Genomic DNA, 16,818 nt, shown 5'->3' on the forward strand with positions numbered 1-16,818 from the left:
TGCAAAGAAGAATGATCAATAGTCTGAGGAGGAAGAAAATCTCAGTGTTATGCTTACATACAGCTATTTTTCAGAGTTACAGTTAAGGCCCACCCTAATGCTGAGCTTCAGTATTGTTTGTTTATGACTACGTGGGCAGTTTTAACTCGGGTATCATGAGAAATTTAATTTGAATCCACATGATTTAAATCGAAGTAAAATTTTACCTGAGCCTTGCTGCCTGCTGCATCTTGTTCAGCCCGAAGAGGGCACTGTGCATCATCCTCTGCTCTGCTCAGGAGCCAGGCGGTGCCCAGAAGTGGGAGCAGGAGTTGAACCATTCTGCTTACAAGAAATGTACTTGACTAACTCGATTATGTCCTTTTTTTGTTGTTTTGTTATTCAGATAAGTTTAAGCGTACAGGAAGAAGCAGTTGTTTGACATGAAACCAGTGAGACTTAAGTTCTTGTGCTTCATTCTTAGTGCTTTTTCTTCCTGGAAAAGTTCTGCAGTTCTTAAATGTAACAATTTGTTTAAGGTTGACTTTTTACTTTTAACAGTATGTTATTTTCATATCTTTAAAATTTATACCCAAAGACTACCTCTGATATTGCTAAGCTATGTGAAGTGACTAAACCAGCTCAATAAGGAACGATAATGCTGTACATCTTGCCTGTGGGATTTGTGGTCTTTGAGAAACAGGAACATGCATATCACTTAATTTCTCTTCCTTACTTTCCTTCCTTTGCAAGAAACTGGTACAGTTGTCTCACTTGAGACAGTGTTCTGTGATTGTCTTGGTTTACAGTGGTAATATGCTCGTGGAGACCTACAGCTCTCAAATCGTGTTTTCTGAATATGATAGCAATACGTTGGTGCTGTTGAGCCTTTTTTTTTTTTTTTTTTCAGTTAGGCCTCTTGTCCCTCTCTGGGATTTGTGCAGTTGTTAAGATACGTTGATGGCATACAGCATTCATTCTCTTGTTTTTACAGCAGGAAGGTGAAATGGAAGGTGAGGCAGTCGAAGCTATTGTGGAGGAATCAGAAACATTTATTAAGGGGAAGGAGAGAAAAACCTATCAAAGACGCCGTGAAGGTGGGCAGGAGGACGATGCTTGTCATATACCACCAAACCAAGCAGATGGAGGTGAAGTAGTGCAGGATGTCAGCAGTGGTGTGCAGATGGTGATGATGGAACAGCTGGATCCAACTCTTCTTCAAATGAAGACTGAAGTAATGGAAGGTGCAGTGCCTCAAGAAACAGAGGCTACGGTGGATGACACACAGATCATAACACTTCAGGTTGTTAATATGGAAGAGCAGCCTATAAACCTTGGTGAGCTTCAGCTGGTCCAAGTACCTGTACCAGTGACTGTACCTGTTGCCACCACATCTGTGGAAGAGCTTCAGGGAGCTTATGAAAATGAGGTTTCCAAAGGAGGCCTGCAAGAGGGAGAGCCCATGATCTGTCACACCCTCCCTTTACCAGAAGGCTTCCAAGTAGTGAAAGTGGGTGCAAATGGTGAGGTGGAGACACTGGAGCAAGGTGAACTTCAGCCACAGGAAGATCCCAATTGGCAAAAAGATCCAGACTATCAGCCACCAGCCAAAAAAACAAAGAAAAACAAAAAGAGTAAGCTTCGCTACACTGAGGAAGGCAAAGATGTGGATGTCTCTGTGTATGACTTTGAAGAGGAGCAGCAGGAGGGTTTGTTGTCTGAGGTCAATGCGGAAAAGGTGGTGGGCAATATGAAGCCACCTAAACCAACAAAAATTAAAAAGAAAGGTAAGCTTCCCATCTTCAAGTGGATTTTGAAAATGTATTTATTGTGGTGGGACCTTGCAATATGATTGAAGTGACTGAGTAGATGAAAGTGGGAGGAAAGCAGACGTGCCCAATGTCACTTACTCTTTATATAGTAGTGCTCAGCTCTATTGTTTCTTGGGCAAACCTTCCATCTCCTCCATCTAGGCTATAAAGGAGCTCATTTTCCTCAAGTGTGATGCTGTGGCACTAGTAGTCCCATAGCTACAATTGAAAAAAAATCTTATCTTTGCTGTAATACATATATAAGTGTTTGTGTACACATAGTTTACATGAGGAACCAACAGTATAATTAATTCTGTGGGATTTTTTCCTAACCAATTGCTGGGTAAGTTAGATGGTGCAACATACAGAAATAAGTGTTTGACTTTTATTAAAACTGTAAGTTCAGGAACCCTTTTTAGAGTAGAAAAGGAACATTGAGTGCTGGCATACTAATGAAAATTGAAGCCAAGCCAGCCATAGGCAATGGCTGTTGCTAAGGATATGCAGTTGGATTTAATGGGACACAGTGGTTCCTTGTAGTAGTTACACCTCCAAGAATCTTTCCTTTTCCCTGCTGATCTCTTCTATTACACAGTAGACCACAGTACTGTCAAGTGTAAAGATATTTCCTTCATGGCTAGGTGTAAAGAAGACATTCCAGTGTGAACTGTGCAGTTACACTTGTCCACGTCGTTCCAACTTGGACCGCCACATGAAAAGCCACACTGATGAAAGACCACATAAGTGCCATCTCTGTGGCAGGGCTTTCCGGACAGTCACGTTGCTGAGGAACCACCTCAACACTCACACAGGTACTTTGTTTTTGCGTACACTGTTTTTGTAGGATCTGCTCTGTCGTTAGAACGGATAAAAAACCAGGATGGATCTATCTTGAATCTAATTCCTCCTATGGAACAAGCTAAAAAGGAAGAAACCATACAGTGCGGTCATTTTCTCATGCAAATGCAGTCGTTTTCTGCCTGACCAGGTCAGGTGCAGAGCTTGTCCTGTACACAGGTATAAAACTGATCCTGGGCTTGATCAGAAATTACCTGAAGTTATAGAAACATTCCGTTTGTCTTGGGCATTAGTACTCATACTCTAAGCTTTGTGTTGGTGCCGCTGTTTGCAGAAAAGTAAGATGAGAATGAGGCTGTAGCTAAACATAAGGGAATTGAGAATAACATAAAAACCTAACCCAAAGGAACAGATTATAAACTGGACCAATAAAATTTATGGCTGGGAACTGTAGCACATTTCTGTTGGTTCTTACTAAATTTTCTGGGTATAAAACTACAGGTAATTGAACTGCAATTAAACTTAAACCTGTTGTGACCTTTATGCCAAAAAAATGAATGTAACTCATATCCCTTGTTTTCTCTGCATACTTACATTATATCTAACTGGGTGGTTTGAAATTTGTAGATAACTAAGTGATAAAAAAACAAGGGAGTTTGTTTCCTCACTGAAAAGAGTAATTTTCTTAAGATATTCAATCCATTAGTTACTTACACAAGAGTCACAGCTTTTGTATATTATTCGCTGCTCTAATCTTTCAGAACATGAAAACAACGTTGCTAATTCACTCAAAAAAACAACCAACCAAAAAAACCCCAAACCAAACCCTCAAAACTGTCCTATATTTTCTTTTGTCACTAAATCTGAATGTGGTTGTCTTCCTGTTTTGCTGCAAACGATTAGGTACTCGCCCTCACAAGTGCCCAGACTGCGACATGGCCTTTGTGACCAGTGGAGAGTTGGTTCGGCATCGCCGCTACAAACATACCCATGAGAAACCATTCAAATGTTCAATGTGTGATTATGCTAGTGTGGAGGTAAGTTAGTTAATTGTTGCAGCACTGAATACTTCCTTGTACGTTTCAAAGCTTGTTCACCATCTGCTATAAACTCTGTTCTTAGGCATTTCCTCTCTGGCCATTTGCTTAAAAGGCTCTGAGCAAAAAAAAAAAAAAAAAGTTAGAAATCAGATCTGTTCTTGGAAGCAAATGGTGGGGTTTCCTCACTTAATGAGAACACAGTGTGAGAGCATTTATGCATAGAAATCTTAGGCGATACCCATTTCCTCTTTGGAGACAATAGTTGTTGTCATTGTTTCTTAAATTAGTTGTCAAGATGATTGCAGGAATTGTGGCATGCTCCATGTTGGAGGCAGCCATCTCCTGCTGCAGTAGACTTTGAGACTAGATGTGCCCTCCTGCTTTAGGAATGTGCATTCTGTATATTATCTGTTCATGCCGTTAAGGCGACTGTAGCCAAAACTGAGCCTTTGCCTCAACGTTGGTGGAAAAACAGCTTTTCTGATATTGGATGATTGTCTAATTTGATCAGGTAAATTAAGCTTCCTTGAATGATCTCCCCTGTGCAGTATTGTTACTTAATGCTACAGGACAGCCTTTATATTGTGATAGGAAATTTGAGCAAGATGATGAGCAACATAATTTTTTTTAAAATGGGATGTGCAGTGGAAGAAGGCTCCAGTGGGGAGAGGTTCTGTAGGGGCTTTGGGCTTTTTTTTTCTACCCACACTGTGGGTGCAGTGCTGTAATTCCAGGCCCTGTGGTTTAAGAGCTGAATAAATTGTGTTGTAGTGGGTTTCAGAGCATGAGTTAGGAAAGAATAACTAAGTTGGTCTGTATGTGAGTGCTTGTTGAATTTTGTAGATAAAGGTTGGTGATTAAGCAGCATGGTCATGTTTGAGCAGAAAATGCCTTAACATTTGTGTTCATGCTGACCTTTAAGCTAGGTCTGTGCTTTCTAGATAAAAGCAGGAGAGGAAAGGAATTAAGTCACCTTGTTGATTGTAGGACTAAATTTTTTGTTGTTCTTGGTAAGAAATTGATTTATCCCTCTCAAAGTAACCGGAGAGAACCCAAGAAAGCACCCTGTGGAGAAAAATACAGTGTACAGGGGACACTAACTTGCATGGTTTCCCAAAACACTTTCTTGTGTCTCTCCAGGATACTTTCAAATTTTAGCATGTCTTCAGATGCTGAGATGGTTGAAAACAGTAAGGTGAGCACAAGGCGCTAAACCAGGCTCATTGAACGTAGGAACAAGCATCAGGGAAGCCTGGGAATGACGTTGGGAGTTGAAGTAGAGTGGGCAGGAGCGAGTGGCTATGTGCAGTGCAAAAATAGTATTAAAACATGCTTGTTTGGGTTAGTGGCAAGATAAAAGTAGACTGCCTTAAACTCTTGACTGATATATTGTACTTTCGGCAATCTGACCTGCTAATCTATGCCAACTTAAGTCTTTCTCCTGACTTCCAGGTTAGCAAATTGAAACGCCACATTCGTTCTCACACCGGAGAGCGTCCGTTCCAGTGCAGCCTGTGCAGCTATGCCAGCAGGGATACCTACAAACTGAAGAGGCACATGAGGACCCACTCTGGTACTGATGCCATGTTTGTGTAGTGTGTTGGTTTATGTTTTAATGTTAAGAGTGCTGAGACTGTGTGCTAACACTCTTGATGAACACTCTGCAGAAGAAATACTATTTTGTAGTTTAATATAAAACTCTTATAAAGTCTGTAGTTGCAGAGGATGCACCATAATTTGTAAGCACTAGTAAATTCATAACCTGGTAGTAATTACTGTACTGAGAAATTAGCTTGGAGGGTTCTGATTTCCAGTTTGACTGTGAGGTGGTAAAATACAGGCACTTCTAGTAAGAGCAGAAGAAAGTTTATCAGTGTTCTGCTCTCAGCTGAACTTTCTAGGCATTTACAGTTTCATGCTTGAGTGTGGTTGCAAAAGTATCTCACGCGTGTGATTCATAAACATTCTAAATCTTTTCTTCTATTGAAGTAATTTTTTAGCACAAAATGTTGCTGGAGTGGCAAGTTAGTCATACTGCTAAAATTGAAGGAAATAAAACGCTCTTGCATTGCATTCATTCAGAACCCCCAGCCCCAAAAAATCTGATGCCACTTGCTGTCTTCTGGCAGCTTGCATGTTAGGGCTTTCATGCCTTTCTCAGAGTAAGAATGATAATCAAACTTGTTTGCTTAAGGATTGATTTTTTTGTAGAAAGATGCATACTGGAGAGAAAACTTCTAGAGAAAGACATTATTGAGCTCTTTCTAGAGTTACTGTTTCTATCAGCTAGCTGACTGTTGAAAGTTTCTGGGAGGTTGTTGTGTTTGGGGCTTCTTGGTGAGATTTCTTTTTAATAAAAGTACTTGTGCTATTTTTTTCCTTCTGCTACCAAAGGAGAGAAGCCATATGAATGTTACATCTGCCATGCTCGCTTCACTCAGAGCGGTACCATGAAGATGCACATTTTGCAGAAGCACACGGAGAATGTGGCCAAATTTCATTGTCCTCACTGTGATACTGTTATAGCGAGAAAGAGTGACTTAGGTATGTATCTCACAGAAGTGGCCATTTGGTGAAGATTCTACAAAACGCTTTCCAGAATTAAAGTTCAAATAACCCAACTGCTGTTTCTTTAACCTAATAGTTCTGGTAACTGTAAAACATGAAGCACAGGCTTAGACGTGTGGCTTACACTAGCTGCTGCAAACAATAAGAATTCTTGGTTTCTTTTAATTATTTGAAAATGTAGCATGTTTTCCAAGTGTACGAGACAAGTTACTGTTTTCAGGCCTATAGATGCAAGGCATTTATTGAACTTGGGCTGAGATTACAACTACATATGGATTGGGGTCTGAAAAACCAAAAGGTCACATGGCTTGACCCTCCTGCACATTGGAGGCCATTAAGTTTCATGCAGATATTTTTATCAAGCTAAAAGGTCTGAATTAGACCAAATAGTTTAATTTTTCAGGATGTGGAGCTGTGTGCCTCAGGGTAGGAGAGACTGGGTTGTCACAAACCTTGCAGTAGGAGACTCTTTGGATCTAGGGAGCAGTACCTGGTGTGATTCCGGCAGGCAAGCTCTCTTATGTTCTACAAGAAGTTGAAAAATAATATCACACCCAGAGCAGCTGAGGAGAAGGAAGAAGCCACGATTTGGCAGAACTTTCTGTCTATAAACAGAATATCACCCAAGTAATGGGAAGGCAGGCTCTCTTCCAATAAAGACAAGTGTAAAGTGCTACAGTGAGAGGCAGTTTGAGAGGCTGGCAGTCAGTTGATATAAGGAGCAAACGAGCTGATTTACAACAGAGGAAAACTGATGTTAGCTATGTAGAATTTTTCTTCTAATAATCCTTTAGTCTACTCTAAGCTACCTTGTGCAGCTGTGGTATGCTTTTAGTTGGAGGATTTTGAAGAAGTGACTAAAACCTCTGTTGGGGATTATCTGCTGGTATCCCTGTTGCCTTCTAGTCATGTCACTCTGACTGCTAATCCTGCAGAAAATCCTGTTTTCCCCTAGTGTATTACCTGGCTTCTGGCTGCATTCAGGCAATTGAGAGTAGTCTTAAACATAACAGTTTGCAAGACACTTTAGTTTGACAATCATACTCTTTCAAATGGAAGTGTACTGTATTAGCACAGATTGTTAATAACCAAATCTAGAATCCTGTGGAAAAGCTTGATGGGAGTTTTTCTGCAAGATCTTTCTGTCTAGAAATTGTTCTGGTTGCTTTTAATTGAAAGTCTTCTAGGTTTTTTGTAGAATCCTAAATTAACTATTTCACTTTTTTGCCTTGAGCTCAAGAGTATGTGGAGGGAGATTGCTGAGGGAACTGTAGGCTAGTCTTTCATGCTTGGAAAGCCATGGTGGTTGAAGCCTCTGATTCTTTTGCTCCTAGGTGTCCATTTGCGAAAGCAGCATTCCTACATCGAACAGGGCAAGAAGTGTCGCTATTGTGACGCTGTGTTTCATGAGCGGTATGCCCTCATACAGCATCAAAAGTCTCACAAGAATGAGAAGCGCTTCAAGTGTGACCAGTGCGATTATGCATGCAGACAGGTAAACTGGAGGGACCAGCACCCCTTAGGAATGTAAGAACAGGAGCTAAAAATATGAGGTGGAAATCTTAGCTGTTAAGTTGGACCAGCTGTCAAGATCAAGTTCGCTCTCTGCTTTTTGAAGGGTGTGAAGGAAAGTTCAGTGGCCTTTGCTTCTTGATGGTGTAGCGTTCCCCTGTAGAGAGATACAGCCTTGATGTATCTGTTGACAAAGGACTAAGAGACTATATAGGATGGATGTAGCTAGGACTGAATATGCCATCAGTCAAGATGTTCTCACGTTCCTGTGGAGTCATCCTTTCCATGACATTAAGGAGAAAGCTTTGGCCTTCTTGTAGCTGAAAATTTGCTCTCTGTATCCCTCTATCTGAGTTCTCAGGTTACTTTTCCTGTCTTGCTTGTCCCTGCCAGGAGCGACACATGGTCATGCATAAACGGACCCATACTGGAGAAAAGCCTTATGCCTGTAGCCATTGTGACAAAACCTTCCGTCAGAAACAGCTCCTTGATATGCACTTCAAACGATACCATGATCCCAACTTTGTCCCTGCTGCCTTTGTCTGTTCCAAGTGTGGCAAAACATTCACTCGCAGGGTAAGGGAGTATACTGTTTTGAATTGGGGGGCTTTTAGGGTGGAGTGAGGCATTTGGCCAAGGGAAGAGGAACATGTTTACCCAGAAGGAATGCTGAGTGAGGTACAGAGCACAATACTGACCTCTTAAAAACAGCACTTCTTTGAGAGGAAGAGACAGGGGAAAACCTGGTATAATTCAGAATTATTATTAACATATTGGCATTGACATCATGAACAATGTAAAAAGACAACTTTATGAATAAAAATCAGTGAAATCTACCCATTTCCCCTTAATAGTCTTCCTTAAAAGAAAAAAAGACATGTTACCAGAAATGTGTTTGAAAATACAGAGCCGGGATATCTGATCTTGAATTCAATGCATGTTGTATTTTTTGTTGTGTTTTTTCTCTTCCACTGAGTAGAACACAATGGCCAGACATGCCGATAACTGCTCTGGCCTAGATGGTGGGGAAGGAGAGAATGGAGGAGAGACAAAGAAGGGCAAACGTGGCCGAAAGAGAAAGATGCGGTCTAAGAAAGAAGATTCCTCTGATAGTGGTAAGAAACAGCTTGGTACATTCTGAGAATTACAGGCCTGTGATTTGCTCTGTGTATGAGCTCTTAGTTTGCCTGTTCTTCAGGTTTGTTCTGGCACTTGCAATGCTTTTATCTAGTTGGCAAGCAAAAAAATGATAGTACATGGCCAAGTATAGAGGTGACTGCCTGTGAGGGATAATATAGATTCTGCTGTCTCGGGCCTCTTCCAAGACAGAGTAGTTGAAAAAACACTGTCTGACACCCCTTGCCTAGGCTGTGTAGTTCCTGTCCTGCCAAATCTTCAGTGTGTAAAATTCTCTGGTAATGTTTTCAGTGTCCCGAAAGAAACCGTGTGTTTCTGTGGTGCACTGCTATGAAACGGAACACGTGCCTGCTCCAGCGCTGCCGCGTCGCACGCGGCGTGTCTGCACAGCCCCGCTGCTGAATAGCTTGGCTGCTTCTGTGGCTGTCAGCATCCAAGAGAATGGTGGACGTAGTGCTGGCCATCTGTGGACTCTTGTGAAGGGCCTGCTGAGACAAAGGATTAAGGAGCTGGTGGTGTCTTCAGCTTCACATGTATGCTGGTATTGAGAAGATGGCTTTGGGGGGGCTCTGACTTCCTGGACAGTGTGCCAGAACATGGGTTGGGTGCAATTTGTAACAGGGCAGCTGCTGCCTGCAAGCTTCTCCAGAACAGAAACTGTTGCAGCAAACAGTGATCACCTTCACTGCAATTATTTGTGAAGGAAATTGGTCCTAGTAGAGGGGAAAACTTAGCCATATCTTCAGCAGGAAAATCCAAGTAAGAGTCTCAAGACCAACCAGTTAAAAGATTCTGCAAAAGCAGTATTGCTGATGAGTCTTCTATCGAGTGCTTTATGTAATTAATTAAAGGTGTAGGTTGGGAAAAACAGGGATCTTTCTGGCTAGAGAATGTGTATCTGGAGTTCTGATGTGGCAGACAGGTTTTATAGGATGAGTATGGTCAAATGGCTTAGGCATACTTCGACTGCACAAACTGTAGAAATAAGTGCTTAATCTCATGTTTGTAAAGATATTTGAAAAAATGTGTTACAATCAGTTGAATAGAGCATGTGTAAGTAATTGTTCATTTAAAATATGAAAAGATCATGGAGACAGAGTAAAATAACTGCCTTGATGGAAGGTGATTCAAAATGTGGGGTTCTGGAGTATCTAATTTTTAATATCTGATTTGTAGGCTTTTGGGGAGTTTAGCCTATTCTAGCCCAAATTCCATTTAGCTGGTATAGTCTGGGTTCAAAACAGGATTTTTTGGTCAAAAGTCACGCTTGTTAGGTGAACGGATGATGAACATTGTATGATTGTGGCTTAGACTCCGTAACTGAGAATTCCTTCAGCCTCAGATGAGTTGACGTCTGGGTTGACTTCTTCAGGAGTCATTTGATAGATGTGAATGATTGACTGGTGTGAGCTGAGCAGCAGTAGGAAAGAGGTCCTAACCATGTTCTCTGGAGCGTTGTGTTATTCAGTGTTGTTTTTATCTCTAGATCTGCAGTTTCACGAGTTCTGGCAACTGCTAAATATCTAAAAATGGTGAGCAAAGCTGTGACCTATCTCGTGCTAATGGGAAAAATACCAGATAGCAAATGATTAGTAGTGTCTCCCATCTGGCCTGTCTGCCCAACATTAGACAGACTGTTAGTTGATAGACATTGAGTTGAAGAGGGGAGTGTAAAGAAGCTCTAAAAAGGTGGGACCTGAAAAATCTAACAAATGAAAGAAATTTGGCTTGGGAATATTCCTTGAGTGACAGTGTAAAATAATGCAGCATATACATGCCTCAGTGTATGCAAGGGAGATTGTTTGCATTTTTTTTCCCCTTCAGTCAAATAAACAGAAGTAAGTATGCCTCGTGCTGTGGCCTTTTGTTCATGAGTGAAGCTACTTTTCTGTGCAGTGGACACCCTTACAGATTCAAGGGCAATCATTTTGCTGTCCAAACAGTATTACCCTATTCAACATGTCTTACTGCTTTTTGTCTGCTTTGGTTTTGCCCAAGGCACTGTGAACGTGTTGATGGTGCTAACCTAGTAATTTTAACAAGTTTTCCAAAGAATGAAGTGTAGAGCAATAAGCTCAGTTAACAACAAGTTGCAAAAAAACCCACAGCTTGCCATGAGGACTGTTGGACTTGAGTCAGCTCTGAAATGCAGTGAGTTGCAAATCATTGATGTGAATGGGAGGTGCAGTCATAAATTCATTTGAGTAGACAGGCCTTCATAAATATACTGTGTTAGACCTGTCCTGCCTCTGAAGGAGGGAAGTCTTGGGGAAGATTCTTTTGGTTGCTGCTTGGTAAACCGCATGCTGATGGCCCTGGAAAGCATGGTGAGTGGTCTGCAGACCTGTGCTCACCCAAAATGCTTAAGAACTCCCCAGTTCTGTGTGGTTCTGCCATACTCAACTTGAGATTTTAAGGTTTGGACATAAGCTGCCACTGTGGTTTTCAATCCACTTAACAGAAGAAGACTGAAGTTTGAGGGCTGGGAGACTTGCTCTGGGGTCCCTCTTGAGTTCTAGTGTTTCATAGCAGCCACTGCAGTGTATCTATCACTATTTACATGTGACTGGCCCCTTTTATCCTCTTACCCCTCTATTTTTCCCAAATGTACTCCTCTCCAAATCACCTCAGCCCCTCCCCTAAGCATCCCATAAGTAGCCCCCTGTGATCCAAAACTGCCTTTCCCCTGCTTCCCATTACATGTCCCACCCCCAGCCAACAATTCCCCCATACCCCTTGGTCTGACAGGTGATGTGGAGAGCTGCTCCCAGTGACTTGCTGCGGTGGGTTTCCCACCTGGATGCTGGGGCTGATGGCTCTCCTGGGAGTGTCCCAGACAAGATGTTTGTTCCTAAGAAGTCGTTGATTTGGGTTCTCACTTTCCATTGTGCACCCCTGTGCTCCTCTGGGTTGTGCAGGTGGGGCTTTGGTGGACTGATGGCTTCTCTTTTGGGCTTGGGAGCAGCCCAGCAGTGTATTATTTGGTCTCACTCCTGCCATTGTGTCTCTGAGCTCCTTTGTGGATGTGCAGAGGAGCTTTTGTTGCATAACCTAACATAATTAGGTTTCCTTTTGCTTTCTGAAAGACAACTTGTTCTCTCTAATATGAGGGTACCAGACTGACAGTCTGTTACCACTTGCTTCTTGACAAAGGCCTTGTTTGCCGCCTTGCTCATCAGAGTTGACTCCTTTTGGATGAGCATTTGATGGTGGTTCTCTGCAGATGAATTTATTTCGTGCTTGTTTAAACTGAAGACTTACCTAATGTTTCTTACAGAGGAAAATGCTGAACCAGATTTGGATGATAATGAAGATGAGGAGGAGACAGCAGTAGAAATTGAGGCTGAACCAGAAGTCGAGCAAGAGGCTCCTGCACCACCTCCCAGTAAGAAGCGAAGAGGAAGACCACCAGGCAAAGCTGCCACCCAACCAAAACAATCCCAGCGTAAGTCACTAATTGAAGTTTTTGTTATACTGCTTGCCTGAGCTGCTTTTTCCTTGGGTTTGGCAGTTTTTGTAGAACAGATTCCCTCAAGTGAGCTTATTTACAAAGTAGATAACTGTATTTGTCTCTGCTGAGAACTCACCTTTTATCTAAAACTTGTTGCAGGGGTTTCTTGTTTATGAGGAAACATAGCCACTTCAGACTGCTGAAAGGAGAAGACATTATTTTTCCTGTAGTATTATCCCATTTCATAGACATGAAAACTGCTCACTTCTTTTTGCACCAGTTATGGTGTCTCTACTAGAGTACAGTACTATAGTAAAGCAACTGTTAGTACAATCACCATGCTACTCTTATCCGTGTAGACTTCTGTAGGTATCACCACAAACATGTTTTAGGCCTGTAGTTCTCAGCATAGCATCAGTGCAGATGTCATTTGAACTCTACAGCATTTTCTCTGTAAGAATAGGCATCAGTGATTGTGAAAAGTCTAAGTAAATACGTTCTAGAAACAAAGCAGGAAGGACAGATTTGTTCCTTCAAGGGGTAATGGCTTCCTCGATGGCTTGCCTGTCTGCTCAGTGCTACACGTGCAGCCTGTGTCCTTCCTAGAATTACAGCCTTTGCAAATACGTTGAATTTGTCACTGGGTTCTGCTGAATTTGAATTTTTGCCCATACACTGATACAATCTCTACAAAATCCATTGTTTGAATAATGTCTTAATACCAAGAGGCGTAGTGGAACTGTTGTGGTAGCACATCTTCATGTAGAGGCGAGGAGATAGATGCTTGATACTTGGATGAATGGCACAGGTTGAATCGCTCCCCACTAATGTGGGAATGAGAATTGTGGGCCCCACCTTCCCTTTCTGTGGAAGAGTCTTAAGTATCTACTTACTGCAGGCCAGCTCTGGAACCAGTCAAAAAAAAAAAAATCTGTTGTTTCCCCCCCCTCCTGCTTTGTTTTCTGCCCTTCTAGCTGCAGCAATCATTCAGGTTGAAGACCAGAACACTGGTGAAATTGAGAATATTATAGTTGAAGTAAAGAAAGAACCTGATGCAGAAACAGCAGAGGAAGAGGAGGAAGCTCAGCCTGCTGTAGTGGAAGCTCCCAATGGAGACCTCACTCCTGAGATGATTCTCAGCATGATGGACCGGTGATGGAGGAAGACCACGCTGGCTGACTGAACTGGCCTGGGCTGTGTTTAAGCGGCTCAAATCTATTTTTCCTTTTACCTTTTTTCTTGGCTTTGGGAAATGCATCATTTTAGACCATTTTACCAAACATATTGGGAAATAAAACTTCAAAATGATGTTAGAATGTGATTTAACTAGAACTTGCTGTTTTATGTTAGCATTACAGGATCTTGGAACATTAGGAAATATTTTGGAGTCCTTGAGGGTTTCCTGTGAGATGCTTGATTTAGTTTTGCTCTGAACTGCGTTGTAAAGCTGGTCTGAGGGCCGTGTTTACATGCACCATGTTTTAATATACAAAAGCGGGAAGCCTTGACTAGAGTATGTGGTAAACCACTCCGGACTTGCCCTTCCACTTCCCAGAGTCCTTGAGCCTCTTTCTCTCAGTAGTGTTTTTAACTGTAAATGCAGACTTGGGAGGGTTCTAGACTTTTAAAATGTTTTTTGCTTTTCCCCACTGACTAGCTCCGGTTCTCCAAGTCGGCTGCACACGGTAGTTTTGGCATGCTCCAACTGGTTTCTGTCCTTAATATGCTTTGCTTTCTGCAAAGCATTTCTGTAATGGTCAAGCTTGTAAATAACTTTTTTTTACATTTTAATCTTTTTCCATTAATTAAGAGGTATGCAAAAACGCAGTTTAAATAAACCCCAGTATTTTAATTCCTTTCAAACTAAGTGACAAGAGAATTGATAGAGTGTAAATGTTGGAAAAGCTGTTGATAACCAATCATGTAGAGAAGAAACATACCCAGACTATTGCTTGCAGAACAAGAGAAACCCACACATGAAATCTGGTTTTGAAGCACACAAAACTGGGATTTGAAACATGTATAATTAACCTTCTTTTTTGAGTTATAATTTCACGACTACATTTTCTTTGCTCTATCTTGTAGTTGTATTTTTGTGTTTATGAATCCTATGTTAAAGCAGAAGTGGTGATTTATAAGTGGGTCACTGCAGCCCTCAAAACCTGGGCCAGGAAATTTTAATAGGTCAGTAACTACACAATTTTGGATCTCTGATAAAGACAAAAAAGGAATAATGTGAAATACAAATGATGCCTGTATATGAACTGTCACATGTTAAAATATGTAAGCTTTTTATAGAGCCTCAGTCTTGCTGATTTCAAACAAATTTTTCTTCTATGTATCGCTTTTAAGAGAGCTATCAGTTTAGCTATCAGACTCTAGGTTGATGCATTTTTGTACTTAGCTGTACTGTGTGATATTTTTCATTATTTTAGGAAGCCAACATGGGAAAAAAATACTGTTATAAAATATGTAATGGGGTTTGAAAGCTGGGAAGGAGAATATACTGCTGTACAGCTAATAAATAATAATGGATTAACATGTGTGCTCATTGGCTGCTTTCTTTGTGTATATTTACGTTGTGACCTGGCAGCGATGCCCAGATGTAAAGCTGCTTCCCGAGCAGGATGCTGCAGGCCTGTGAGCAGGGACCAGCTCTCCTCTCGCTGCGGGTGCTCCCTCTGCCGAGCGCAGGGGGACGTTAACTCCGTGACGTGAAGTCCCGGCGTGCTGGCGCAGGTGAGTGTGCACGTAAACGAGCGCAGTGGCTGCAGCAAGGCCGGGGCAGGGTCCCGTTCCCTCCGGCAGCTCCCCTCTGTAGCGGCGGGGTGTAAGGTGCTCGTGTGGGGGAGCGGGTGCTGGAGAGGTGGTATGAAACGCTCCCCAACATCAGCACTTACAGCTTGAGCAAGGAGTAATGTCAGAGTAGTTGTTGCTTCTGTTTGTTTTGGCTGCGAGTTTAAATGATTATAGCTGATGGTTAAGATGGCAGGAATATTATTTCAATTCCATTCTGGAAAACGGGACTGATGCTTAGGTGGAGTTTATGTGGTGTATCTTAGTTCCCTGTGAAAGCAGCCTAGAGAGCCAGCTGAGAGTAAGCAGTGGGGTAGCTGCCTGTTGTGTGAGGTCAGGACAGTACCGCTGCCTTCAGAACACCAGCTGCTGCAAATGGCATGATGATACTTATTTAAAAGGAAATAAAAAGCACAAGAATTGCTAGACTTAATTTCCACTAGATGTTTGGTGTCTAGTTACCTTTGGTCCTGAGAGACGGTCCTTAAACTTGCCAAGAAAAGCTGTCTGGAGGCTGACGTGGAATCCCGAGCGGGATGGAGGCTCGTTTCAGCAGGTGGGAGAGGTAAATGTGAGGGCTGCGTCTGCAAGGAGGAGCCAGGTCTGGCTGCAGAAGCAGACAAATCCTCAAGTGCTTTTACAGTTGGACAAGGAGCTTGTGTATTTCCAAGGCCAAGGGTGCTTCAGGCAGAGGCAGTGCTCTGAAGGAGACAGGATTCTGTGTAAGCCTAGAGCTAGGGAGGCTTTCTGCTGAGCTGGAAAACTGAAGGTGTCCTTGGGATCTCTAGGAACATCACCATCATTTCTTAAACCTACCGCTGGCAAGTGAGGCGTGAAGGATGTTGCAGTGGCTTTGTTGTGACTGCCCCAGGGTGTCAGGCTGGCTCTGGCAGGTGCCTCCCTTTGTGTGAGCACTGCTGCAAGACCCCCATGGGCTGTGGTACCCAGGTCTGAGTGACCCTGAGGCACGTGTTGCCAGCTCTGATGTTTAGAGGAGCTGGAGGAAATGACCGCAGGTGAACAGCTTGATGGTGGGCCGAAAGGAAGAGAGCACGGGGTGTATTTGTCAAAGACTAGAGGTGTGGGTGCTCCTGAGTAGTCTCTGATCTGGTGGTGGTGTGTTGTGTCCCTTGGCAGCTCCTGCCCAGCCAGGCACAGCCCACTGCTGCAGCCGGCCTGCGGAGATGAGGCTCGTCTCCAGAGGGCACCACTGGTGGCTTCTGTTGTGCTTATCTGAGAAAATGATTTCTAAGCAGCATTTTGTGGTGCACTGACTGCTTTTTGAACTTTCTCCAGAGACCCAAGCAAGGGTTTAGTAGGAATGATAGCAGTCACCTTGTGACTATCCTCCTTTTTCCCTCATCCTTTGGAGTCTGCTTAGTTGACCTGGTTTCTTTATGCTTGCTTGGTCAATACTCCTGTTATGCAGCCTTGTTTTTGTTTGATTTGAGCTGGCACTCCTGCCTTGGGCAGGAATCCCTGCCTGTTGTAACCCTTTTGCTAGGCTTCTGGTTTGCCTTTGGTTGGAGCTGCTCTGGAGAGATGCAGAACAATATCCCAGCCTGCTCCTGAGGATGCGCACCTAGAGCAGCATCTCAAGCTTGAATGTGCACAGAATATACCTGCCCAACCCCATTGCTGCTGTTGGCGCTGGAACAGCTGTGACCTGTGTGCTGGACTATGAGTGAAAAGCCAGGGTTAGTATGGATCCAAGGAGCATCACTCC

At 42.7% G+C, this 16,818-nt stretch overlaps 1 protein-coding gene across 13 annotated transcripts in view; it reads left to right on the plus strand.

The window, feature by feature from the left end:
- Positions 1 to 14,824, plus strand: part of CTCF (CCCTC-binding factor) — a 36,614-nt gene extending 21,790 nt beyond the window's left edge. For 9 of the 13 annotated variants that reach the window (XM_074913129.1, XM_074913138.1, XM_074913131.1 and 6 more), the window contains 10 exons: positions 974 to 1,766; positions 2,432 to 2,602; positions 3,492 to 3,625; positions 5,081 to 5,201; positions 6,023 to 6,172; positions 7,531 to 7,691; positions 8,102 to 8,284; positions 8,688 to 8,823; positions 12,123 to 12,290; positions 13,271 to 14,824. In XM_074913129.1, coding sequence (XP_074769230.1) covers positions 974 to 1,766; positions 2,432 to 2,602; positions 3,492 to 3,625; positions 5,081 to 5,201; positions 6,023 to 6,172; positions 7,531 to 7,691; positions 8,102 to 8,284; positions 8,688 to 8,823; positions 12,123 to 12,290; positions 13,271 to 13,452 — 2,199 coding nt within the window. In that variant the 3' untranslated portion in view covers positions 13,453 to 14,824. The remainder of the gene's footprint in view (positions 1 to 973; positions 1,767 to 2,431; positions 2,603 to 3,491; positions 3,626 to 5,080; positions 5,202 to 6,022; positions 6,173 to 7,530; positions 7,692 to 8,101; positions 8,285 to 8,687; positions 8,824 to 12,122; positions 12,291 to 13,270) is intronic. The other 4 variants (XM_074913134.1, XM_074913140.1, XM_074913141.1 and 1 more) reach the window with 1 other exon arrangement.
- The last annotated feature ends 1,994 nt before the right edge of the window (positions 14,825 to 16,818 follow it).

The sequence above is a fragment of the Athene noctua genome, chromosome 9 (genome assembly GCF_965140245.1).
Source record: "Athene noctua chromosome 9, bAthNoc1.hap1.1, whole genome shotgun sequence".
Lineage (NCBI taxonomy): Eukaryota > Metazoa > Chordata > Aves > Strigiformes > Strigidae > Athene > Athene noctua.